Raw genomic sequence first — 25037 nt, 5'->3', positions numbered from 1 at the left:
AAGAGACATTGTCACCATTCAAGGAAACATTCCAGCCAGGCAAAAGCTCCCAAGGAGGGTGTGGAGCAGGGCAGTTGAGGGACATGGCCTGGGTTAGAGACCTGAGGGCCTCTGGTGCTCTGCTTGGTATTTCTTCCACTGCCACGAAGTGGCAGGAAGTTCCACATGCAGCTTTTGACAGGTGCAGTTTTCTGCTGCTGCTTCCCTCCCTCCACCAGCAAGCAGATTGCTGCTCTTCAGAACAGCTGCATGCACCCTCCTAATGGCATGTCCATCTATCCAGTACTGATACTTTGTTCCAGGACTGAAAGTTTTCCTAGGGCTGCAATTGCATTTTCAGGGGAAGTTTCAATCCTGGCATTCCTAGCTGTTGTACAGATAGAAACACTTCCTGCTAGGAAAATGAGGCGGCTTAGAGCACTGCTGTCAGGAAACACACAGGTGCCCCTCTCACAGGTACTTTCGCATGGCACTATATGCACACAGATGCCCAAAAAAGAGCAAGCCGATGACTTCCGGTCGGTGCCAGCGTTAATGGCGGTCCTTGCTTCGAGCTCCGAAGCAGGACTGCTCCGTGAGTTCGGGTCTGACCCGCTACGGCGAGCGGGGGACCCCTAAAATCACAGGCGCTGAAGCCTGTGAGCAAGGAGATTCAGTGGGCACCTTTGCGCCCCCCGGTATCGCGAAAGAGCCTTTTTAAAGGCTCCGGAGCGGCAGCGGGTGTGAGCGCGGTGCTGAGGATCGCAACCCAGCCCACGGAGCGAAGCCGCGTCGCCATTGACAGAGAGCGCCGATTCCTTCCTGAAACTACCGATTGGCAATAATACCCGTGAGTAAGATTGACAAATAAAGGGAACGGGACTCTAAAATTTAAGAAGATTAGGCTGAAAACGGGTCAGGCAAAAATTAAGGAAGTCAGCCTCCCGGAACAACATGTTTGACTGAGCAACGAAAGAAGTAAGCTGCATTTAAAGGGAACGTACTTATCTTTCTCAACTTCGTTAACCTGACATCGAAAGAGGACCTCCCCCCGGAGAGTGGAGGAAGAAAAATTGACTTAATTTTGTTTGGTTGAAGAGAGGAGTTTGGAAACGGAAATTTTCCGCTGTCAACACCTCTGGCCAGGCTGCCGGGGCAGCGAGCGCCTGGGAGTGAACTGTCAAACTAAATGGTGGATACAAAGTAAGATTTATCTGAAACAAAATAACGGGACTTTAGTGGACAGAAACTGTAACATTTAAAATCGCAACAAAGTAGGGTTTTTACTTGGACTTTCACTTTTGGAACTTGGTATAGCTACTTCTCTCCCTGTTTCTTTGTTCCTGTACTGGATATAATGTACTCCCTCTAGAGCAGTGTTTCCCAACCTTGTGCCTCCAGATGTTTTTGGCCTACAACTCCCATCATCCCTAGCTAGCAAGACCAGTGGTCAGGGATGATGGGAATTGTAGTTCAAAAACAGCTGGAGGCACAAGGTTGGGAAACACTGCTCTAGAGGTCTAAAAGAGAGACTGTTGCTGTACTGAGGCAGAAACAGTGGGATTTTCCACTTGCAGCTGTTCCTGTGGGAACGACCTTGAGATATGAGCGGCCCACTGGATGAAATATCAACAAGATCCAAAGCAAAGCAGGCTCAGGCTCAAAAGAAAAGAGGCTCCTTGTCAGGAGCATCAGCTGCACAGGAAAGAACAACAACAGTATCAATGGATTCTATGACACAGGCTTTACTCAGGATAAATGAATCTTTAGAAGCACTTACCAAGCAATCTACAGAGAACTCTAAGAAACTGACAGAATTGACAACAAGATTGGATTTGAACACAACAACAATATCATCTAATACAGATTCTATTAATCGTTTAATTCAGGAAAGTACAGAAACAAGGAGAATAGCCGAGAGCGCTAGGAGCACGGCCGAGGAAACTAAAGGGAAATTTGTTCCTATTGCAAAGAAAGTATATGAACATGATGCAGCCTTGGCCCTTATGGAATTGGAGAGGAAAGGCAAGAACTTGAAACTGAGACTGGTACCTGAAGAGGAAGAGGACAAGCTTGGGGAATTTCTTACAGACAAGTTCCAAGAATTTTGGAGTGATGAGTTAGAGGAAGAGGAAGAGGATTTTGCAATAACTACAGCCTTCCGGATTGGCAGAAAGCAAGGCAAGAAACCAAGGGATTGCTTAATTACCCTCAGATCCAAGGAAGAAAGAGACAAAATACTGAATCTACATTTCCGGAAGGCACTGGTTATTAAAAATTCCCAAATACAGATTTTTAAAGATATTCCCAGATATTTTTTGGAGGTGAGAACACAATTTAAAGACTTAGTTGACCTATTGAAACAAAACAACATTCAATTTAGGTGGGAATTCCCACAAGGGCTGTCTTTCAACTTCAAAGGGAAGAAAATCAAAATAAAAACAATTCAAGACAAAGAATACTTTTTGGAGAGAAACTTTGAGGACTTTCAGAAAGGAACCGTGAGAGAGAGGGAAATACCGGACATTGCAAACCTGTCGTTTGGATTGAACCAAGCACCGACTGACGAGGAACAAGAACTTGGAGCAGTGGGTGGGAAAAATACCCAATAACAAAATGTCCCTGCAACTTCTGAGTTGGAACTGCAATGGTCTAAACCATCCCCGAAAAAGAGATCAAGTCTTTCATATATTAAAGAAAGAACAGTTAGACATAATCTGTTTGCAAGAAACCCATATTGCCAGGATACACAGGAAACTTCTGATAAATAAGAGATTAGGACTGGAATTTGTTTCCTCAGACAAAGTTAAGAAAAGAGGGGTGGTGATTTATGCCAAGGAAAAATGGGAACCAAAAATGGTTTTTAAAGATGATGAAGGAAGATACCTGGCAGTAGAAATTCAAATTCAAGGGGAAAAGATTTTAATTGTTGGGGTTTATGCACCCAATGAGGGGAAGGCAGAGTTCTTCAAGAAGTTGCATGAGACCTTAATGGACTTTATGGACTTTAAAATCATATTGATGGGCGACTTGAATGGAGTTGTCTCCACAAATATGGACAAAGCTCAAAGACAAGTAATATCCAAGGATGGGAGACTACCAAAGACTTTCTTTGAACTCACTGACACCATGGACTTGATTGATATTTGGAGAACAAGGAACCCTCTGGAAAGAGAGGGAACCTTCTTCTCTGAAGCAAAAATGACCTGGACTAGAATTGATCAAATTTGGATTTCTAGCAATCTGGCACCAAGAGTGAAAAAAACAGAAATCTGCACAAAAACCTGTTCCGACCACAATGCAGTTAAGATGGAAATGAAAGTAACAACGGCTGGAACCTTTAGATGGAGAATGAATGACACCCTATTTAGAGATGAAGAAATTTATCAAAAGGCCCAAAAAATAGTGAAGGACTATTTTGAGATAAATTTGAGAACGGAGGTGGAAAAAAGAATAGTATGGGACGCAAGTAAGGCCGTGATGCGCGGTTTCCTAATCCAGCAGAATTCTATAAAGAGGAAAAAACAAAATGAGAGAAAGGAAAAGATTTTGAAACAGATAAAAGAAGGAGAGAAGAAATTGAGATCCAAACCAAAGTCTCAGGAGACTTTAAGAGAAATAAAATATTACCAGACACAATATATGGAATTGATGAATCAAGAGATAGAATGGAAAATAAAGCAAATGAGACAAAAGACTTTTGAATCAGCAGATAAATGTGGGAAACTGCTGTCATGGCAACTGAAAAAGAGACAAAAGTTAAATACTGTGACATCCTTGGAAATAGATGGGAAGCTTGTTAACAAACCGAATGAAATAAGTAACTGTTTTCAAAGCTTCTTTAAAAAATTGTATGCACAAGGGCCTGTAAATGAACAAGAAATGGAGGAATTTGTTAAAAAGTACGGACTACCAAAAATTACAGAACAAAATAAAAGGATTTTGAATGAAAAAATTACAGAACAGGAAATAGAGGGTGCCATTCAGAATATGAAATTGGGGAAATCACCAGGACCAGACGGTTTAACTGCGAAATACTACAAAGCCCTTAAGGAATGGTTAATACAACCATTGAAGGAAGTATGCAACCAGATACTAGAGGGGAAAAAGGCTCCTGAATCGTGGAAAGAAGCATTCATCTCACTTATACCGAAGACAGAAACTGAAAAGCATCAAGTTAAGAACTACCGCCCTATATCACTCCTGAATGTGGATTATAAAATTTTTGCAGACGTTTTAGCGAAAAGATTTAAGAGAGTACTGGCAGAGGAGATTCACAAGAACCAAACAGGCTTTCTCCCAGGGAGACATATGTCAGATAATGTGAGGAATGTTATAGACATTTTGGAGTTGTTAGAGGTGGATATTAATAGAAAGGTAGTTCTGATTTTTGTGGACGCGGAGAAAGCCTTTGACAACATTTCTTGGAAATTCATGAAGAAGAATCTCCACGGGATGGGGGTAGGCCAAGGGTTTGAAAACGGTATAGGTGCAATATACTCTGAACAAAGAGCTAAATTAATTGTGAATAATGTGGTAATGGATGAAATACCAATAGAGAAAGGTACACGACAGGGATGCCCTATATCCCCTTTACTGTTTATATCTGTCCTGGAGGTTTTACTAAACATGATTAGAAAGGACCAGCTGGTAAAAGGAATACAGGTCGGAACTAAACAATATAAGTTAAGGGCATTTGCAGATGATCTAGTGTTAACCTTGCAACAGCCAGAAGCTAGTACCAAAAGAGTTCTAGAATTAATGGAGATATTCAGCCAGGTCGCAGGATTTAAATTAAATAAACAGAAAACAAAGGTGCTGGAAAAAAACCTAACAAATGAGGAGAAAGATAGGTTTCAGAGTGAAACCGGGTTGGAAATAGCAAAAAAGGTTAAGTACCTGGGGGTAAATTTAACATCTAAAAATGTGAATTTATTTAAAGATAACTATGAAAAATGCTGGTCAGAAGTAAAGAAAGATCTAGATATATGGTCTAGGCTGAAACTTTCCTTGTTAGGCCGAATTGCTGTTATCAAGATGAATGTATTGCCAAGAATGTTATTTTTATTTCAGACGTTGCAGATTCTAGACAAAATGGACTGCTTCAAGAAGTGGCAGAAAGATATATCTAAATTTGTCTGGCAGGGCAAAAAGCCCAGAATAAAATTCAAGATTTTAACTGATGCAAAAGATAGAGGGGGCTTCGCCCTGCCAGACCTAAGACTTTATTATGAATCAGCAGCATTTTGCTGGTTGAAGCAATGGCTACTTCTGGAAGATACAGACATTCTTGATCTGGAAGGATATGACAATAGTTTTGGTTGGCATACATATCTGTGGTATGACAAGGCAAAGGTTTATAAAAGCTTTAAAAACCATATTGTCAGGAAAGCATTGTATAATGTTTGGAATAGATATAAGGATCTACTGGAAAGTAAAACCCCTAGGTGGTTGTCACCAATGGAAACGAAAGCAGTGAAAAAACTTAACATGGACTCTAATTGGCCTAAATATTGTGAAATTTTAGAATATGATGGTGAAAAACTGAAGCTTCAAAGTTTTGAGAAGCTAAAGCATAAAGTTCGAGATTGGCTACATTATCGTCAGATAAATGAGACATTTAAGCAGGACAGGAAACTTGGTTTTCAGAAGGAGAGGTCAAAGTTAGAAACAGAATTGTTAGAATCCAATACCAAGAACTTATCTAAAATGTATAATTTGCTGCTGAAATGGAACACACAGGATGAAATGGTGAAATCAGCTATGATTAAATGGGCACAGGACATCGGTCATGATATTATGTTTGTTGACTGGGAACAGTTATGGACCACCGGTATTAAATTTACGGCATGTAGTGCCTTGAAAGAGAACATAATGAAAATGATCTATAGGTGGTACATGACCCCAGTCAAACTGGCTAAGATCTACCATTTGCCCAATAACAAATGCTGGAAATGTAATGAGGCTGAAGGTACTTTTTATCATCTTTGGTGGACCTGCCCAAAGATTAAGGCCTACTGGGAAATGATCTATAATGAAATTAAGAAAGTCCTTAAGTGGACATTTGTAAAGAAACCGGAGGCTTTTCTCTTGGGCATGGTCGGCCAATTGGTACCAAAGAAGGATAAGACATTTTTTATGTACGCAACCACAGCAGCAAGAATCCTGTTGGCAAAGTATTGGAAGATGCAAGAATTACCTACTCTGGAAGAATGGCAGTCGAAGGTGACGGAATATATGGGACTGGCAGAGATGACAGGCAGAATCCGTGACCAGAGGAAAGAGACAGTGGAAGAGGACTGGAGGAAATTTAAAACATATCTTAAAAGTTATTGTAAAATTGTGGACTGATAAGATGTCAAGGGGTAAGAAACAAAGAATTACAGCTGTAAATCTTAAACTTTAAGTAAATTCAAAAGGAACCTGATTAAAAACTGACTGATGAGTTGCTCGAAAAAATGGCAAAATAAGGATGTAGCGAAGGGAAGGTATGGGGAAGTCAAATTATTGTTGTATGTTGTATGTTTTTGATGTTTGTGTTTTGTTTTGTATTGTCTTTGATATGTGTAAAAACCAATAAAAATATTATTAAAAAAAAAAAGAGCAAGCCGATTCCATATGAAGTTACCATTTTCTTTTGGCTGGATCCCTTCTAGTCCCTTTAACAGCAGCCGGCGCTGCCGGGTGTTTTCTCACCAGCTTCATTTGCACCTCTAAGGAAGCTGCTATATGCACAGAAGCAAAGCCACGAGAATACATTGGCAGCCCCATTTCCAACAACAGCAAACCAGGACCGACCGACGACCCAGCCCTCACGGTGTGCTCCATACAGCAACTTTTTATTTTATTTTATTTTATATTTTACCAACTCCACTCCTGTGCTTTTGATGAGAAATCAGCAAGTGACATATTTCTTGGCACCAAGCAGGAGGGGTTCAGAGAAGCTTCACCTGAGGAATTATTGCGTTATAAAGGCACAGGCGCCCCGCCAGAGAAAACATTGGCTCCCGGCGAAGTTAACAGAAGAGAACCGTAGTTCCCTCGGCTCGCTTCGTCTCCATGTCAGCAAAAGACTCGCCGGCTCAACTTCGATGTCTCTGGGCTTTTATTGGAAAAAAGCAGAGGAGCAGCTGCAGTAGGAAAAGTTGGCAATTCCGGCTCCTACGCTTCCCTCGCGTCCCCTCTGCGCTGCTCCTGCGCTTGCAACGCGGCCGATCTTTGCCCTTCCGCACCTGCCGGCCGGGCCCGCCCCTCCGGCCGGAGCTGGGCGCGGCGCGTCCGCCTGGAGCTGCGAGCCGGCGACGCCCCGGCCCGGCGGGCGGCTCTCCCCGTGGAGCGAGGCGCCTTGGTGGGCGATGGGGGGCACCTTGAGCCGCCGCGGGCAGCCGCCGCCTCCGCCTTGCAGGCTGGAGGGGGCCGGGTAAGTGCAGGGGGAGAGACTGGCAGGTGACCCTCCCTGACAAGGGGGTGTAACTCCCCCACTGTGACCCCCCCACTTCCTTAAGAGTGAAACGAGGAGGAAAAGCTGGTGGGGCAGACAGGGTGGTGCAGTGGTTAGAGCGTCCGAGAGCCCACGAAGTGACCTTGGCCCAGTCCCTGTCTCTCAGCCTAGCCCACCTCGCAGGGTTGTTGTGGGGATAAGACGGAAAGGGGAGACGTGTGCGCCCCCTCCTTGCGCTCCCTGAAAGGTAGTGGGATACAGATGACAAAATAAGAGCTCCCCTCTTGTTCCCGTCAAAGATCAGCTAAGGCTGATCTATGAAAATTGGAATTTTTGAAAAGCCCCGGCTGCTCGGAGGGAGACATTTTCTGTGCATTGTAGTTAGGCTGCAATCCTGATCGTCTTTGCTTCATTAGAGAATAAACTTCCTTGACATCGGACAGGCTTCCGTGAGCCTGCAGAGGATTGGGCCCTTCTTCTCTTGTGGGTCAAAGATGGCTTCTGGGTGGCTGTCTCCATCCCACATTCTCCCCCACTGATGGTCATGTTCTCTCTCCTCTCTTGGAGGCAGAACTAAGGCCTCTGAATGGGGAGGGCAGTCCAGTTGGGGACTTTCCAGGCACCTGGAGGCAGGGAGCAGGAGGGAGACTTTCAGACTGCAGCCTCCTCTGCCCTTTTGTCCCGCAGCTGCTGCTGCTGCTGCACCTGGAGAAGGCCAGCAGGCTGAGCAGCCAGAAGGCTGAGCCTGCCAGCCCGGCCCACGGGCAGCCAGGGGAAGTTTCTGCCATCGCGGTTTCGGGGGGGGGGGACCTGTTTATTTGGAGGCTCCATAGCCCTGGGCCTCCCCAAAGGGGTATTTTCCCTTGGGGTTTATCCTCTGGAGGGTGATGCAGGTGACAGGATTCCCCCTGAACTGTTGTTTCCTCCTTGGTGGAACAACTGTGGCTGGAAGGAGGCCGGCAGGCAAATGGGGGTCAGACTGGCTTCTAGTTGAGACGCGGAAGGTTTGGAGAGTGGAGCTTGGGGTGAGAGCGCAAATGCAGCACCTCAACTGATGGTGTCTCTGGTTTTTGCTGTTTTCTATATCTCCTGTAGTTATTGTACTTTTGTGTTTGCAATTACTGCAATTTTATTATATTTTATTTTGCTTTAATCTGTTCACTGCTTTGGGAGCCTTCGGGCCAAAAAGTCTGTATAAATAAACCAATCAATGAGTGAATCTGGTTGAGAACAAGATGCTGCCCTAGATGGGCTTTTGGCCTGATTCAACACAGCAATCCTGATCTTTTGCAATCCTGTTCTCATGCTCTCCTGTTCTGCACTTGTCCACCCCTTTGCAAGGGCCCCCATTAACTTTCATGGACTACTGGAGATAGGACAATAAACCAGCTGAGCCTCTTCTCTATGTGTCTACATCAAAGTAACTCCCACTGTGACCAATGGGGCTTACTTCCCAGGAAGTGGATTTAACACCCTGGCCTCTGAAATTTGTGACTAGTCTAGCAGATTTATTTTGACATCTTATGCCACAATAAATCTGCTAGTCTTTAGGGTGCCACAATTTTTTTGTTGCTGCTGCTGCTTTTGTTGAAACATAATGCTTTCCCCTCTGGAATTTGTCACAATAAGCTAGCCTGATGGTTACTCACTTGGATGCCTTTATAAATGAAAGGATTAGAAGTGTTGGATGGTGAAAAGGATTGGATGTGTAAGACTGGAGGAGGATTCTCTCTGTGCTGTGTTGTACCTGTGGGCAGCTGTGAGGTGGGTGGCAGCCCAGCAGGAGAGCACTTGTTTTGCCATAGGGGCTCTGAGGTTCAGTGTCTGGGATGGTCAGGTAGGGCAGGGAAAATCTTCTCCCCAAGGCCCTAGAAAGATTGCAGCCTGTGAGTGCGTAGCCAATGTTCCCCCAAATAATTCTGGGGTGCTACTTGGTTAAGGGTGCTGAGAGTTATTAGGGGACCCCATTCCCACCCCAGAGCTACAATTCCAGAGTCCCCTGGGAAGAAGGATCAAATGTGAAGCCACTCTGGGAAGCCAGAACATGGTACCCTCGTTCCTGAAATGTACTGCATGTTGTGACTGTGGCTTAACATGGATGGAAAAGGTACAGCGAAAGGGCACACCAGTTCGGCCAGGTGTGACTAAAAGGCAAGGGGACACCTCCTGTTGCTGCCTCATTTCCTGCCAGGCTCATCTAAGTAGACCCTCCAACACCAAAGAGCAACTGGGCTACATGGACCAAGGGTCTGACTCAGAATAGAGTCAGACCATTGATGTTTCCAAAACGAAGTGTCTTGTGCATAAGCCAGTGGTAGCTGACCTGTGACTCTCCAGATGTAGCTGAACTGCAGTTTCTACCTGTCTCCCCCCTCCCCCTGTCATGGCCAGTGACAACAGCTGGAGGACCCCAGGCTGGTTTGCCATCCCTGACATAAAGTTCTGTGGACTCCAGTCTGATGAGGTGGACTCCCATCCACAAGAGGACCTGCCACAGGACGCTTTTTGGTTATTTCCAGAATACCTGTTTGATGAACTTTGTACAACTTTTGTCTGGTTGTTAGGTAGTATTAACTATTTCGTGAGCATTCATTCTGATTTGTTTGCTGGGTGGGGGAAGACATGAGTGGAATATTGGTACATCTTCTCATCACTTTACCACAAAATGTACAAAATAGTGGTGGGGGAAGCTGGTCTGTTGTGCAAAAACACCAAATGAACTTTAATAACACAACCTGAATTTGCTGGCATGTGATGAAATCCCACTGTAAAGTAACAGCATCTCCTGAAGTGTCATGAGACTTTCCTGTTGTCTGCTACAACAGCCCAATACACCTACACGAATCTCCTAAATTATTTCGGAAGTAACACCAAGACCACCGATAATGTGCGGGAAAGCTTACAGCAAGCGTACAAGATTGAGGAAGGCACAGTGTGAGCTTTTCAGGTCAAATCCTGTGTTAACTGTCAATTTAGTTGTTGTTGTTGTTGTTGTTTAGTCGTTCAGTCTGACTCTTCGTGACCCCATGGACCAGAGCACGCCAGGCCCTCCTGTCTTCCACTGCCTCCCGCAATTTGGTCAGACTTGAGAACACTGGCCAACCATCTCGTCCTCTGTTGTCCCCTTCTCCTTGTGCCCTCCATCTTTCCCAACATCAGGGTCTTTTCCAGGGAATCTTCTCTTCTCATGAGGTGGCCAAAGTATTGGAGCCTCAGCTTCAGGATCTGTCCTTCCCGTGAGCACTCAGGGCTGATTTCCTTCAGAATGGATGCGTTTGATCTTCTTGCAGTCTATGGGACTCTCTATGGCTGATTTCCTTAAGAATGGATAGGTTTGAAATTCTTGCAGTCCATGGGACTCTCAAGAGTCTCTTCCAGCACCATAATTCAAAAGCATCAATTCTTCGGCGATCAGCCTTCTTTATGGTCCAGCTCTCACTTCCATACATCACTACTGGGAAAACCAGAGCTTTAACTATATAGACCTTTGTTGGCAATGTGATGTCTCTGCTTTTTAAGATGCTGTCTAGGTTTGTCATCGCCTTTCTCCCAAGAAGCAGGCGTCTTTTAATTTCATGAGTGCTGTCACCATCTGCAGTGATCATGGAGCCCAAGAAAGTAAAATCTCTCACTGCCTCCATTTCTTCCCCTTCTATTTGCCAGGAGGTGATGGGCCCAGTGGCCATGATCTTTGTTTTTTTGATGTTGAGCTTCAGACCATATTTTGTGCTCTCCTCTTTCACCCTCATTAAAAGGTTCTTTAATTCCTCCTCACTTTCTGCCATCAAGGTTGTGTCATCTGCATATCTGAGGTTGTTGATATTTCTTCCGGCAATCTTAATTCTGGCGTGGGATTCATCCAGCCCAGCCTTTCACATGATGAATTCTGCATATAAGTTAAATAAGCAGGGAGACAATATACAGCCTTGTCGTACTCCTTTCCCAATTTTGAACCAATCAGTTGTTCCATATCCAGTTCTAACAAAACCTTATTAATGTTGCTTTTAATTTGATATGCTCTTAATTTCGACTAACAGTCAGAGGGATAGTTAGGATGATAAGGATATTGCCTCCCTCTGTGGGTGATGGATAGTCATGTCTTCTACAGTCATACCTCTGGTTACAGATGCTTCAGGTTGTGCTTTCAGGTTGCACACCGTGCCAAACCCAGAAGTACCGGAACAGGTTACTTCCGGGTTTCGGCACTCGCACATGCGCAGAAGAGCTAAATCGCGCTTTGCGCATTCAGAGAAGTGCCGAATCGTGACCCATGCATGCGCAGATGCGGCACTGCAGGTTGCGAATGTGCCTCCCGCACGGATCACATTCGCTACTCGTGTGTCCACTGTATTCTGCTTTTCTGTATTCCTGCTGAAGAGCTTTCTTGCATTTGGTCCTGTTAAGATGTGCACTGGCTGTCTCCCAGCAACGGTGCTGAGTGAGTGTCAGTGTGTTTGCAAAGAAAAGGAAGTTCCATTTTGTTTGAACAGAGTCTGTTCCTCACACTGCAGAGATGTGTAACTGAGAGGTGGCTTGAATGTGTTGTCTTTTCAGCTGTGATCCTGTGGAACACAGGAAGGCGCCTCATGCCAAGCCAGGCCATTGGTCCACTGAGCTCTAGATTGTTGGCACTGACTGGCAGCAGCTCTCCGGGAGGCATTCCAGCCCTGCCGGGAGATGCCTTTGGAGATGGAGCCTGGGTCCTTCTCCAATAGCTACCTGCAGCATCAAACCCCTTGAGGATGTATTGTTTCTGTCTCTGGCTGTCACTCCAACTGGTATTGCTCCTCTGTTTCTCAGCTGAAATGCAACTTGAAACATATACTGCATGGCCAGCTGAGTCACACCAGCGGTTGCAGTTCATCTCCAGGGCACCACGTACATACCACAAATCAGAAACCGTTCAACTAAAATAAATTATGCCAGTTTGCATCTCTCTTGTTGCTTTATTAATTGTGCCTCAGATCTGCAAAGCAGTGATAGGGAAATTTCAGCCTGGGCTATCCCTGCTTCAAAGCTCTGGGGGTGTCTCTGTCACCCCAGGTTGCATGGAGACAGTTGCTGGAGCTGGCAGCAATGGGGGAAGCTGGAGGCTGAAATCCTGAAGGCAGAAACACATTCTTTGCTGGGCGAGCAAAAGTCAAAGGCCAAGCTCCTCATCTTTGCCCGGGGCAGAGACTTCTTACTGGCTCCCAGTCCCAGAGGCTGAGGAAGGGCATCCAGGATTTCCATGGCAGAACTGATGCTCTGCATGCTGAAACTCTGGGAGCTGCTGCCAGGCAGCGCAGACCATGCTTAGCTGTTAGCGTGACTCAGTACAAGGCAGCTCTCTGGGATGAGAGGACACACCCAGCCCCTTCTGAGGCCCATGAAGGCTTGGCGGTTCCAGGTAGCTCATTTGACCATGTTCCAGGTAGTCCCACCATGACATTCCTGGTTAAGCCTTGGGGTCTTTGAGAAGTCCTGAGGATGGGGGTACTAGTGCTTTAGTGGCAAAGGAATGGAAGACATGGGGGGAGACACACCACCCTGATCTCCAAGTGATGCAAGATTGCAGGGGTTCCAGGCGATTACCAGTGTTTGCGTTTCCTTTGGAAATGAGGCACAACAGAGACTGTGGTGTCCTTGTGATATAGGGTTTATGTACACATATCTACGATGGAGGAACTCACAGCATTACGCACAAAGAGGTTCTTGCTTCTCCTGTGGTCTCAGTCTTGGATGCCAGCAGAAATCAGCCACGGCCCTCTGTCTCTCTGCTCTGCCACTTTTTCTCTCTCAGCTCACATCCCAGCCAACTGCAATTCTAAAAACAACTCCTCTCCTTTCAGCTCTAAAACTCTACTTCAGAGGCCTTTGACACGGAGTCACTCGCTTTGTCCCCCAAGACTCATCTTTAGGGGGCCATCACCAGGCTGGCTCCTGCCTTGTATTTCAACATACTAAAGCCAGGAATTAGCAGGGGGGTCTCGGAGTCAGAAGGGGAGTCCAGGCACCCCACATATTCATAACAATATTGAAATCTAAGACTGTGGCACAATGTGGTGCCCTCCCTCTGTATCTTGAACTCCCAACTCAGCCCCAGCCAGCATTGCCATTGGTCAGGAATGATGGGAGTCAGTGGCCTGTGGTTAGGCCTCCATGGGGCTGTCCCTAAAAAAGTTTGGTCCAACTCACAGTTGTAGACATGGCTTAGATCTGGTGTTCACCTCTATGGATGTTGGTGATCTGACACTAAGTAAAAGCGAAACAAAAGAAGTGCCATGGTCGGATCACTGCCTGGTGCAACTGGACTTCTCTGCAGCCCTTTCCCTCTGCAGGGAGGTGGGACTGATTCGGATGGTCCGCTCCCACCACTTAATTGATCCAAATGGATCAAAATGGCTTCCAGGGAGTGGTAGGGGATATTTTATCCCATGCTGATGGCCTTTCAGCTGATTCATTAGTGGCCCGCTGGAATGCAGAGTTAACCAGGGCTATTGACTGTCTGGCTCTGAAGTGCCCTCTCTGATTGCATGGAGCCCGGACAGCCCTGTGGTTTTCCCCTGAGCTGAGGGTGATGAAACAATCTTTGAGATGGCTTGAGTGTCGGTGGTGGAAAACTCATTCTGAACTGGACTGGACACGGGCTAGAGCTCAACGTCGAGCCTACCAAGTGGCGATAGCGACTGCTGCCAAGGAGTGTGGTGGAGTCTCCTTCTTTGGAGGTCTTTAAGCAGAGGCTTGACAACCATATGTCAGGAGTGCTCTGATGGTGTTTCCTGCTTGGCAGGGGGTTGGACTCAATGGCCCTTGTGGTCTCTTCCAACTCTATGATTCTATGAAATAGGACCTTCTTCACTGCCTCTATTGTATTTGCAGAGAACAGCAGCAGGAGACACTTTCAGGTGGTTCGCAATCTATCGGAACAACCTTCATCACCGGGGCCTGGTAGGGACCCCAAGATCTCCTGCAATGCTTTTGCAAAGTTTTTTGCAGATAAAGTTGCAGATTCAGAAAGAGGTAGATTCCACCATGGGAGCAGGGGCGGGGTGGGAGAGTGCTAGAGTTCTGTCTGGTCAAGTTGTGTGGGATCTGTTACCTCCGAGGTTGTGAACAGGCTGCTTGGACAAGTGAAACCGACCACCTGTCTCCTTGATCCTTGCCCATCCTGACTAATGAAAGCGAGTCTGGAAGGGCTGGGCGATGGGCTCTGCGGGGTGGTGAATGCTTCCCTCTGCGAGGGAGCCTTTCCAGACCCACTGAAAGAGGTGGTCATTAAACCCCTTCTTAAAAAAACATCTTTAGACCCGGCCAATATGGCCAACTATCGCCCCGTCCCAAATCTTCCATTCTTGGGCAAGGTGATTGAGCAGGTGGTTGCTCAACAACTCCGGGCACACCTGGAGGATGCGGACCATTTGGATCCCTTTCAGTTGGGATTCAGGCCTCATCATGGGACTGAAACTGCCTTGGTCGCGCTGGTCGATGATCTCTGGTGGGCTAGGGACAAAGGTGAGAGCTGTTTCCTAGTTCTGCTGGATCTCTCAGCAGCCTTTGATACCATCGACCATAACATCCTTTTGGACCATCTAGAAGAGCTGGGAGCACAATTATACAGTGGTTCCGCTCCTTTCTCTTGGGCCGTGTGCAGAAAGTAGTGTTGGGGGATGAGTGTTCAAACTCCTGGGCTCTCACTTGTGGGGTGCCTCAGGATTCCATCCTTTTCCCCATGCTTTTTAACACCTACATAAAGCCGCTGGGAGAGATCATTAGGAAGTTTGGGTTGGGTTTTCATCGATATGCAAATGATACCCAGCTCTACCTCTCTTTTAAATCAGAACCAGTGAGGGCAGTGGAGATCCTGTGTGAGTGCCTGGAGGCGGTTGGAGGATGGATGGCAACTAACAGATTGAGGCTGAATCCTGACAAGACAGAAGTACTGTTCTTGGGGGACAGGGGGTGGGCTGGTGTGGAGGTCTCCCTGGTCCTGAATGGGGTAACTGTGCCCCTGGTACACAGCCTGGGAGTCATTTTGGACTCACAGCTGTCCATGGAGGCACAGGTCAATTCTGTGTCCAGAGCAGCTGTCTACCAGCTTCATCTGGTACACAGGGTGAGACCCTACCTGCCTGCAGACTGTCTTGCCAGAATGGTGCATGCTCTAGTTATCTGCCGCTTGGACTACTGCAATGCGCTCTATGTGGGGATACCTTTGAAGGTGACTCGGAAACTGCAATTAATCCAGAATGCGGCAGCTAGACTGGTGACTGGGAGTGGTTGCTGGGACCACATAACACCGGTCTGAGAGACCTACATTGGCTCCCAGTACATTTCGAAGCACAATTCAAAGTGTTGGTGCTGACCTTTAAAGCCCTAAATGGCCTCAGACCTGTATACCTGAAGGAGCCTCTCCACCCCCATCGTTCAGCCCAGACACTGAGATCCAGCACCGAGGGCCTTCTGGTGGTTCCTTCATTGCAAGAAGTGAGGTTACAGGGAACCAGGCAGAGGGCCTTCTCGGTAGTGGCGCCTGCCCTGTGGAACGCCCTCCCATCAGATGTCAAGGAAATAAGCAACTATCCTACTTTTAAAAGACACCTGAAAGCAGCCCTGTTTAGGGAAGTTTTTAATGTTCAATGCTGTATTGTGTTTTTAATATTCGATTGGGAGCCACCCAGAGTGGCTGGGGAAACCCAGCCAGATGGGCAGGATATATGATTATGATTATTGAGTAGGCGGACTAGGGTAGTCCCCTAAATGTTCCTCTGCCACCTCCTTCCCAAAGCCCAGGAAGTTTCTGCCCAGCTTAGGGAGGGAGTCGGAATGCTCATACAGTATGTGCAATGTCACACACAAACCGCCCCATCGTCCTTGCAAGCTGGCATCTCTGGCCCTATCTATTCCCCTACAAAAAAATTCATCACACACCACTGATGGGAGTTGTAGTCCAACAACATCTGGGGGCACCATGTTGGCTTTTCCTGCTCTCCTGTTGAATTTATTAAAACCATACTTCACTTTCTCAGATTTGGCAAGAATGACCTCCACCTTTTGGTACTTTCTGGGGGAGCTTTGAAGTGCTAGAAATGTGTGATGTTTCTAAACTGAGAAGCTGAGAGTCTTAAGATCTGGCTGAAATATTGTTTGTTGGTGCAATTCTGTGCTAGTCATATGCAGGGCTAGAAAAGGATAGAGCCCCTGCTTGAGTGCAGAAGGTCCAGGTCTAGTTAAATAAAGGATTGGGTAGCAGATGCTGGGCAGGGGCGGGGAAAAACCTGTGCCTGAGACCTGGAGAGGTGCTGCCAGTTCCAGTAGACAATACTGGGCTAGATGGATAAATGTTTTGACCTGCTAGAAGGCAGCTTCTGATGTTACCATCCCCAACTGGCAGCATCAATATTTTAGGCACCCAAATAAATCAGCACATGGGGTTTCTTCTACCACTCTGAACCCATTTTCTATCACAACATTTTGTCAGTGTATGGGGATGCACAGCCTGTTTCTGTGCTTGTTTACTCAGAAGTAAGTCCAACTGAGTTTGGCAAGACTTATTTCCAATAAAGTGTGCATTGTCTTCCTGAATCCTTGGACAGTTGCTGTAAGAACAGCTTATCTCCTCCTGTATTTATTTGCAGGCTTTCTCACAGCCACATCAGGGCCTCTTCCCACTCCACGTTTCTTAGCAACTGCAAAAAATGTTATGTAACTACGGTTACAGGAAAATTATGTGCTGAGGGATGTGCGTGTGCAGCCCTGATGCCAAGTGGTGTGGGAGTAAGCCAAGGCTGCAGAGAGTCTAGAGAATCTCAATGGCTCAGATTCTTCCAGAAACAAAACCACAGGCCTGCTGTTTGCTATTCTGACTCTGGAGAAGGGAGCCTTCTTTTTCTGGTGCTTTCTGTTGGAAAAGCCATCTCAAAGCTCCCTCTAGTGAGTTTTGCTGCTAGAGCTCCCAACAGAGCGAGGGTAGCATTTAACAACTCCAAACTCAATCCCAACTGAGATTCTGGACTCCTCCAGATGCTTTGCTCATTGAACATTTATCCTGACCCAGCTCCACCCCTCATCCACGGCGCTTGTGAGGCCCAGTGTCCTGGCTATTGTTAGCGATGGGGGAATCTAACAGTTTCAGTTTCTTCTTTTTCCAGCCTCAGATTCAGTTCTCCACATTTCCATGTCAGTTTGTAATTTTTTTAAGGCTTGTGAAAATTTATCTGCATTTCAGGGCAAATTTCCCCCATTATGCAATTTTGTCTAATTGATCCATTTTTGTTTTTAAATTTTCATAGTTTGGTGTCTACATTTTTTTACACATTACTTGGCTGGAGAAGCACACTGTAGAATTTGGAGAATGGCTGAGTTTTGGAAAGTGCAATTTCAGTAGATTTGCCTAAGCATAGAAGAGCTTACAGGAGGCATCAGAAGGTTGGGAAAGAAGGTGCCTCTTGTTGCTGAGGCCTGCTGTGTTTCGTTCTAGGTGCTCCATCTGGCAGTCACTTCACTTTCACATATGTGCATATGCAATTAAAAAGGGGGAGCCTGCAATGAGAAAGGGGGGCCTGCGCACATCTAAGATAACTTCTTAATTTTAACCTTGAGTGGAAGTGTTTGCAGGGACATAGGAAGGTGGGGGGTGGCGCACCTCGGGTGCCACCCGGGAGGGTGACAAGATGGCCTGCTGCCTCCCCCCCCCAGCTGTAGAGCGGCTGAGGGCACAGAGTCCGTATGGGCTGCCGAGCGTGCATGCTCCCCTAGGGTGCCAGAGAGGCTTCCTCTGCTTCTGAGTGTTTGCATTTGGCTCTGAGGCTCTGAGCAGCAGCTGGTCAACCGTGTGCTGGCTGTGAGAGGAAAGCCTTCTGGTGCTCCCTGCTTGAACATCCATCCTTTCTTGGCAAAGGGCAGGGACAACAGCTCTGGCAAGGCACAGATTGAAATGGAGCCAATTCCCTTTCATGTGAGCCTGGCATTGGCTGTGCCATCATGTTTCATATGCTCCCACAGTATGACTGTCCTGCATTCAAGAAGAGATGCTCTGCTGGGAAGGAGCAGCTCTCAGGGAAGATTTCAGCCACTGTGATGGGATCATGTTCCAGCACCTAAATCTAGTAAACACACAGTGTTATCAAGAATAGACATGGACAGATCTTTTTGTTTCAGTTTCTCCCAGTTTCTCCTTTTTTCTAATATTAAATTCTCTTCTGCCCATTTCCACACCTGCAAGGGTTTGGTTTTTTTAAAAAAAAGTCCTGAAAATTCAGAAGTTCTTTGTTGGGAATTTCTTCTCAGATATACAATTTTGCATGTGATTTTTCTTCATATCATGCATTGTTGTATGTTATCTTCATTTTTATAAGACTTTCCCCTAATATATATGATTCTGGAGATCTGTGTTGCCAAATTTGGAGAAGTGCAAAATTTCAATGTTAGCTGTATTTTTGCTTATGTGTTTTTGGAAGTGTAGATTAAGTATTTATACATAAATATGAGAAACAAATGGACTTTCTCTCCTGAATTGGCAAGGGAAATGAATTCTGTGAATTTCCATGCCCTTTATTTCTGAGGCTCGTCATTCCTATTTAATTTTTTCACCCTGTACTTCATAAACATCTTTTCTACTCCGGGGTCTTTTTGACCACCACGGGGCCTTTCTTCACCTTCTGAATTGCTGGTCATTGCAGGAACAATGCAATGTTCTTCTCTCCTTGTTCCTTTTCCCTTGTGTATTGTGCTTTTTTAAGCCTGTAAGCCTGAGGGTGAGGACTGTCCTGTTCTGCTTGTCAGTAAGCCCCTCTGGGAGACTCTTTGGCTGAAAAGGGGGGTCCGAGTGCTCCAGATAAATAAAGGCATACACGGAGAAGCCTTTTGAAACTGAACCTGGGACTTTCTGCCTGCAGAGCAGATGCTCCACTTCTGAGCACACAGCAGCCCTCCGGATCCTTTGGGGCTGTGTTCCCTTTACCATAGAGCACTGATGGCGAACCTTTTAGAGACCGAGTGCCCAAACTGCAACCCAAAACCCACTTATTTATCGCAAAGTGCCAACACGGCAATTTAACCTGAATACAGTACTGAGATTTTAGTTTAGCAGCGGAGGTTGGCGCAGCAACACAGTGGTGCCTCGGTTTTCGAACTGCTTAGTTCTCAAACTACTTGGAACCCAAACACTTCAAACATGGAAATGAGTGTTCCGGTTTTCAAACTTTTTCCAGAGCCCTTGCTCTGTTCTGAGTATAACTTCCGTTTTGAGTGCCACACTTCCATTTTCAGAGGGAAGGCGGGCTGAGCAGCAAGTGAGCAGGCACGGGCTACCCTCCAGTGCTGGGCCCCTCCACTGCCACAACAGCAACCGCCCCATCCTCCAGCTCCGGAGGCGCTGAGTGAGGGAAGGCTGGGCTGGGGCGAGCAGGCAAGGGATGCCGCCGCCGCCGCCCCGCCCCCCCCCCCAGCCTGCTCCTGCTCCGGCTCCTGGGTTGGGCTGCTCCGCTAGGCAGTGTTGCTGCTTGCACAGGAACAGGAGCTGGATCGGGGCTGCTCAGCTGGGGAGGTGCAGGCTCCATCACACTTTCCATTGAGGGGTTCGCGGCTGCACTCCCCTCAAGGGAGAAGTTTAAAAGAGTCCCCACCTCCGCATGAGATCCCCTGCAGCCCTGTGAAGGCAGCCAGGCTGAATAGTTGCTGAGGTTGGGGAAGGTGGAGGCAGCCCAGAAGCTGCATCTGAGAGCCCCTGCACCACCTGAAGGCAGCTAGGCACTCCCCAGCTGAACTGCCCCATCCCGCTCCTACTTGCGAGCAAGCAGGAGCATGGCTGGAATCTCTCAGAAGTGGAGGCTTCGTGCTTCCTCAGATGCACCACGAAGCCTCCACTCCACTTCGGACTCCGCTCCCACACCGCAGGGTGTGTAAAGCCTCAACCTCGCAGCAGCGGCAGGAGGAAAGTGGCTGCTTGGAAACCTCGGCGGCCCCCCAACGCAGCAGTGCGCTTCTGAGCGCGTGCATAGCGCTATGCCCTCCCCACCCACAACGGAGGCTCCCCAAGGGAAAATGTGCACCCTGGAGGTTGTGGCTCCATTCTGCACACCCCCCCCACCCTATCCGAGGCACTTCTACTCCGACACAAGTTGAGCTGAGGACTCGACGGGCTGCCCTTGCCTTCTGCCGGCTCTGCGCTGGGGTGAGGGCTCTGGAGTGCCCCCTCTGGCACGCGCGCCATAGGTCTGCCACCACCGCCATAGAGTAATCCTAGCCTGACCTGGGATTTGGAGGAAGAACATGCCTGTGAGTCTTTTGTGGCGCCCCCCTCGCCTGCCCTCTCTTCTGGCTCACCTGGCAGGAGTCTCTCTTCTTGGCAGCACATGATGTCCTGCCCAGACAACTGGAGGATGTTGCTAATGCCCTCCTCCAGATTGGCTGCAGCTTCTCCTGGTCCTCATCTAGCAAGTACTGTAAAGGAATTTGCTATTCTGCGGCCTGACTTTTGGCAGTCAGGAGAAAGTTGAGCTCTGCAGCATCTGCTCCTCTCCTTCTGTTTTGCAGCATTATCTGCAGGGTCCCGTGGGGCTCCTGTGCTGCGAGCCAAATTACCAAGTGTTGCAACCAGTTGCACATAAGCTATTCCTGGGGAAGGGGCTTTTATAAGAAAATTGGCACCAACGTCTGCCTCATGAACCTTAGAGTTGTAATGGGGGGTGATCTGACTGTGTGGCTATAGGAGGGGGAAATTGCTCCCTGTCTTCCCTTGCAACAATCATTGTGTGAAGAATTGCTTAAAACAGATGTCCCCCCCCCCCGTCCTTTTGTTCTGACAGAAAAATCGACCCTGGCAACCATTTCTCATAGGCGATCCATCCGCATGCCTTATTGACATGAGCATCTCCAGAGGTCATTGCCCGCATCCTCCAGGGCAGCAAGCTTTGTGTCCTGCTGCTGCTGCTGCCGCCCCACAATGCCTCTGGATAAGCCCACATCCCAGACTTGCCATGGGGGGGGCTGGTCTCCAGGCTCGCTGGAGAGAGAGGTTTTTCTCCAGGGGGGCAGTTGAAATGGACTTCCTGCCCAAAGGGAAAGGGGACTCCAATAATGCCAAGAATCTTGGGCTGTGCCTGTACTCTGGAGATTGCATTAGAGATTGCATTAGCACCAAAGGCAACTAGCACAGCTGGACGGGTCACCAAAGTCTGTAGCAACTAAAGGGAGGGCAGCTGGGGGCTTTTCAAGCAAAAGTTGGGTGGCCATCTGTCAGGGATGCTTGAGCTGTGCTTCCTGCATTGCAGGGGGGCTGTAGAGGGCTCTTGGGAATCCCTTCCTGCTACACAATTATGGAGTTCTATGATCTCTTTGAGAAGTGTTCAGCTGAGTGAAGTCTGCAGGATGAGAAGGGACCTGCCTGCCATTTTACAGTTGTACTCCCTGTGCTTCCTCATGAAGGAAGGGATAAGATTACTCAGTAGTAAGGGAAATGCACACTGCATGTTATCATGAACCCATCCTTCCCCTTGATTTCTAGGCAGCCTCCCTTTGCTGAAGTTTAATGGACTCCCTTGGAGTAGACTTGTCATCCAGATGGCATTGTTCTATGGAAGTGTCATTTGTCTGGGTGGCATGTTGGCCGCCATGGTGTCTTGCCTTCTCTGCCGGCCATCTTTTGACCTCTCAATGCATGAACATATCCTGAAAAGCAAGCAGGCACAGGGGATCTGCAGCTTTAACCCTCCTTGAATAAGGAGTTTCCTTGCCAATACAGATCTTGCTACAAAAGTCGGGTGCCTCCCCCACTCTCTGCTGAGCTGCAGCAAGAGTCCATGGGGCTCCAGGTGCTCACCGCGTCTGTGTTCCTTTGGAGAATTGACACATGGCAGAGACTGTTGTAGATTTAAGAACTGTGGCTTATTCACCTTTTTACACGTCTGCATGGAGAGAGCCCAGATCTTACAGCTTGGTCATTTCAAGAGGAGATTGTCCCCCATGGCAGTGCAACCCTGGAGTCCAAGGCATCTCTCCCAGCCAGCCTGCAGCCAACCTGCCCAAGATGGATCCCAATCTTCTTTCCTCCTTCTTCTTCCCAGAATGCAGCTCTGCAGCTTGTACTTTCATCCATATCCCAATTAATAAAAATCCTGCCATTTATTAATTTTTAGGGGGGTCCCACCCCCCAAATAATCTATAATAATGTTATATATATCTCATTGCAGACATCTCTAGTAACACTGTTTGAAACAACCTGTTTGAAAAACGCTCCCTTTCTCTTCAGGTCACATCCTTCAGTAGCCATTCTTCATACCCTCCTCCATCAGGGTTTTCTCCTGGCTCAAATATGTCCTTGAGTTCCATTAAGAACTCCTGCTGACCTCCGTGGAGGAGAGAGGTGTGTGTGAGTGTGTAGAAACGATCCTATTGTACAAAAGCAAAATGTATTATTATTAGAACAAAACAAACCAGGAAGCCCCTCTCCAACAAACACATTCAAAAGGCCATAGAATGTTAATCAGCCAAAGGCCTGGTTATAGAGGTTTGCTTTCCTCCTCTTCCTTATCCACCCTCTTCCCAACATGGTAGTTTTTCTTTGTAAGATTGTTAGCAGGTTGCATGTGGGGGCTGAGGAATGAGATTGTTTTGTGACATGTTTTGAGAGCCTGGTTTCATGTGCAGGTGTTGTACTCAGTGGAGCAATCCATGGTGCTGTTTTGCCCCTCCAAAAGAGCTGTTCCAGTTATGCATTTCCCTAAAGTCAAGCAGTGTGCCAGAGCAATGGAAGCATTTCTGCTGACACTTTCTTTTGTAGTTGCTTAGCCCTGAGAAGGTGAGGTTGTGGCTTCAGATATCACATCGCAGGAGAGAGGATGTCAGCATTTGTATCAAATCAGTTGCCAGAGCCAGGACATTATCCACTACCTGGACTGCAGGACTCAGAACACCTCTGTGGACCACATTACTGGGAATGGCAACCAAGTTGTGCTCAGGTCCTGCTTGCAGAGTTCCCAGGCAGTGCTGGATTAAACCCTGTGGAGACCCCATGACAGTTGAAATCTCCCCCCCCCCATAACATTGAACTAAGAAAGCTTGAAAGTAATTCTCCCCCCCCCCCCAAGATCAAATCAATATTATTTTCAGCAGTTGTCACATGGGGCCCAGAGGCTGGTGCCTACTCTGCCTATTTGGTAATCTGGCACTGTTCCCAGGGGCATCTGGCTGGACAGAGTGCTGGTCTGGAAAGGCCTTTGGTCTGATCCTGCAAGGCTGGTTGGTTGGCATCTGTCTGTCTCCATTGGAGACAAGGGAGGTCAAGTCAAGCTGTTGGGAGGTTGCAGCGCCTGCTGGGGCTGCAGAGACGCATGCAGGAGAGACATGCTTTGTTGCAGACGCACCCGGGCGTTGCTTCGCTCTGCTTCCTGCCACTGGTGCGGATGCCGGGCCTGACTGTCTCTCTCCAGGCAGCCCTGGATTTAGGGTGGCGTGGGAAGTTCCCCCGCACACGGTGCCGAACTGAGGGGGCACAAAATCGAGCAGATCAGTTTGGGGGTGCCAAAGATATTCGTCCGTGCTCCGGGAGCTGCGGTCGTCTGCCAAGGCTCGCCCCTTGTCTCCGGCCCTGCCTCTCCGTCTCCGCGGCGCCGGTGCGGCTGATGGCGACTCCTTTCCTCTCCCGGCGACCAGCCCGCTGCCCGTGCTGCTCCCTCGGGAATGCGCCTCCGCAGCCCCGCCAGACGTGGCGTGTTTGGGGCACCTGCCCGTCTTCCTCCCCGGGCCCGCTGGATGGCCGAGCGTAACGTGCGAAGCGGCCGTGCGCGTGCAGGCGGGGCGAGCTGGCCGGGGCGGCGCTCGGGCGGCTTCTGCTCCGAATTGGGCGCGCTCCACCCGCGCGGCGGCGGCGGCGGCGAGTCCGCGCTGGGGCGCCGGAGCGGGCGCGGCAATGGGCTGAGCGAGCGCGGCCGGTCCGCGGAGGCTCCTCTGGCGCGGCCCTTGGGCCCGATCCCCTTCCCGCCGGCGAGCGAGCGAGCGAGGGAGGGAGGCGGCGAGCCGGGCGGAGGCGGCGCGCAGAAGCGGAAAGCCGCGCTCACGCCGGAGCCCGTCGGCGCCGGATCCGCGCCTTCCTGCCGGCGCCTCTGGGCCGCCCCTCCATTTTGAAGGCAGCCTCGTCCCCATGGCGTTCAGCTCGTCGTGGCAGCTGCTGTCGCCCGTGCAGTGGGCCAAGTGGACGTGGTCGGCCGTGCGCGGCGGCGGCGCGGCGGGGCCCGAGCAGGACGGGCTCGCCGGGGCGGACGGGCAGGGGCAGCCCGAGGACGACGACGAGGACGCGCAGGCGGACAGCAAGTCGCTGAGTCTCAGGCAAGGCGGGCGCCCTCGGGATTCGACGGGGCCGTTTCACACGAGACGCGCCGGGCGCAGCTCGGGGCGCGGGCGGGCAGGCGGGCTGCGCGCTGGAGGGCTACTCGCGGGTCCCCGGCGCCGCTCTGCCCAGGCCGGGCTTCCCCGTGGCGCCGGGGGCCAGACGGGCCGCGGGGATCGGCAAATGCACGTCGGACCGGCCTCGGTGGGAAGGTCCATGTGCAGGGCATCCTCTGCCATGCTGGGTGCGTGTGTGAATTAGCCCAGATCGGGCATCCGTGAGGAGCAAACCTCTGTTTTAGATCTGATTGCC

At 48.7% G+C, this 25037-nt stretch overlaps 1 protein-coding gene across 4 annotated transcripts in view; it reads left to right on the top strand.

The window, feature by feature from the left end:
* The window catches only part of TACC1 (transforming acidic coiled-coil containing protein 1), a 109171-nt gene that overhangs the window by 5483 nt on the left and 78651 nt on the right, over positions 1 to 25037 (top strand). Inside the window, exon 1 of one of the 4 annotated variants that reach the window (XM_081890887.1) lies at positions 24487 to 24724. The exons of 1 other annotated variant lie outside the window; for it this stretch is intronic. In XM_081890887.1, coding sequence (XP_081747013.1) covers positions 24540 to 24724 — 185 coding nt within the window. In that variant the 5' untranslated portion in view covers positions 24487 to 24539. Of the gene's footprint in view, positions 1 to 24486; positions 24725 to 25037 lie in introns of those variants that run through there. 2 more of the 4 variants (XM_081890889.1, XM_081890888.1) reach the window with 2 other exon arrangements.

The sequence above is a fragment of the Podarcis melisellensis genome, assembly GCF_964234715.1.
Source record: "Podarcis melisellensis genome assembly, chromosome: 15".
In the NCBI taxonomy this organism is placed as follows: Eukaryota; Metazoa; Chordata; class Lepidosauria; order Squamata; family Lacertidae; genus Podarcis; species Podarcis melisellensis.
This window is presented reverse-complemented; position numbering and strand designations above follow the sequence as displayed.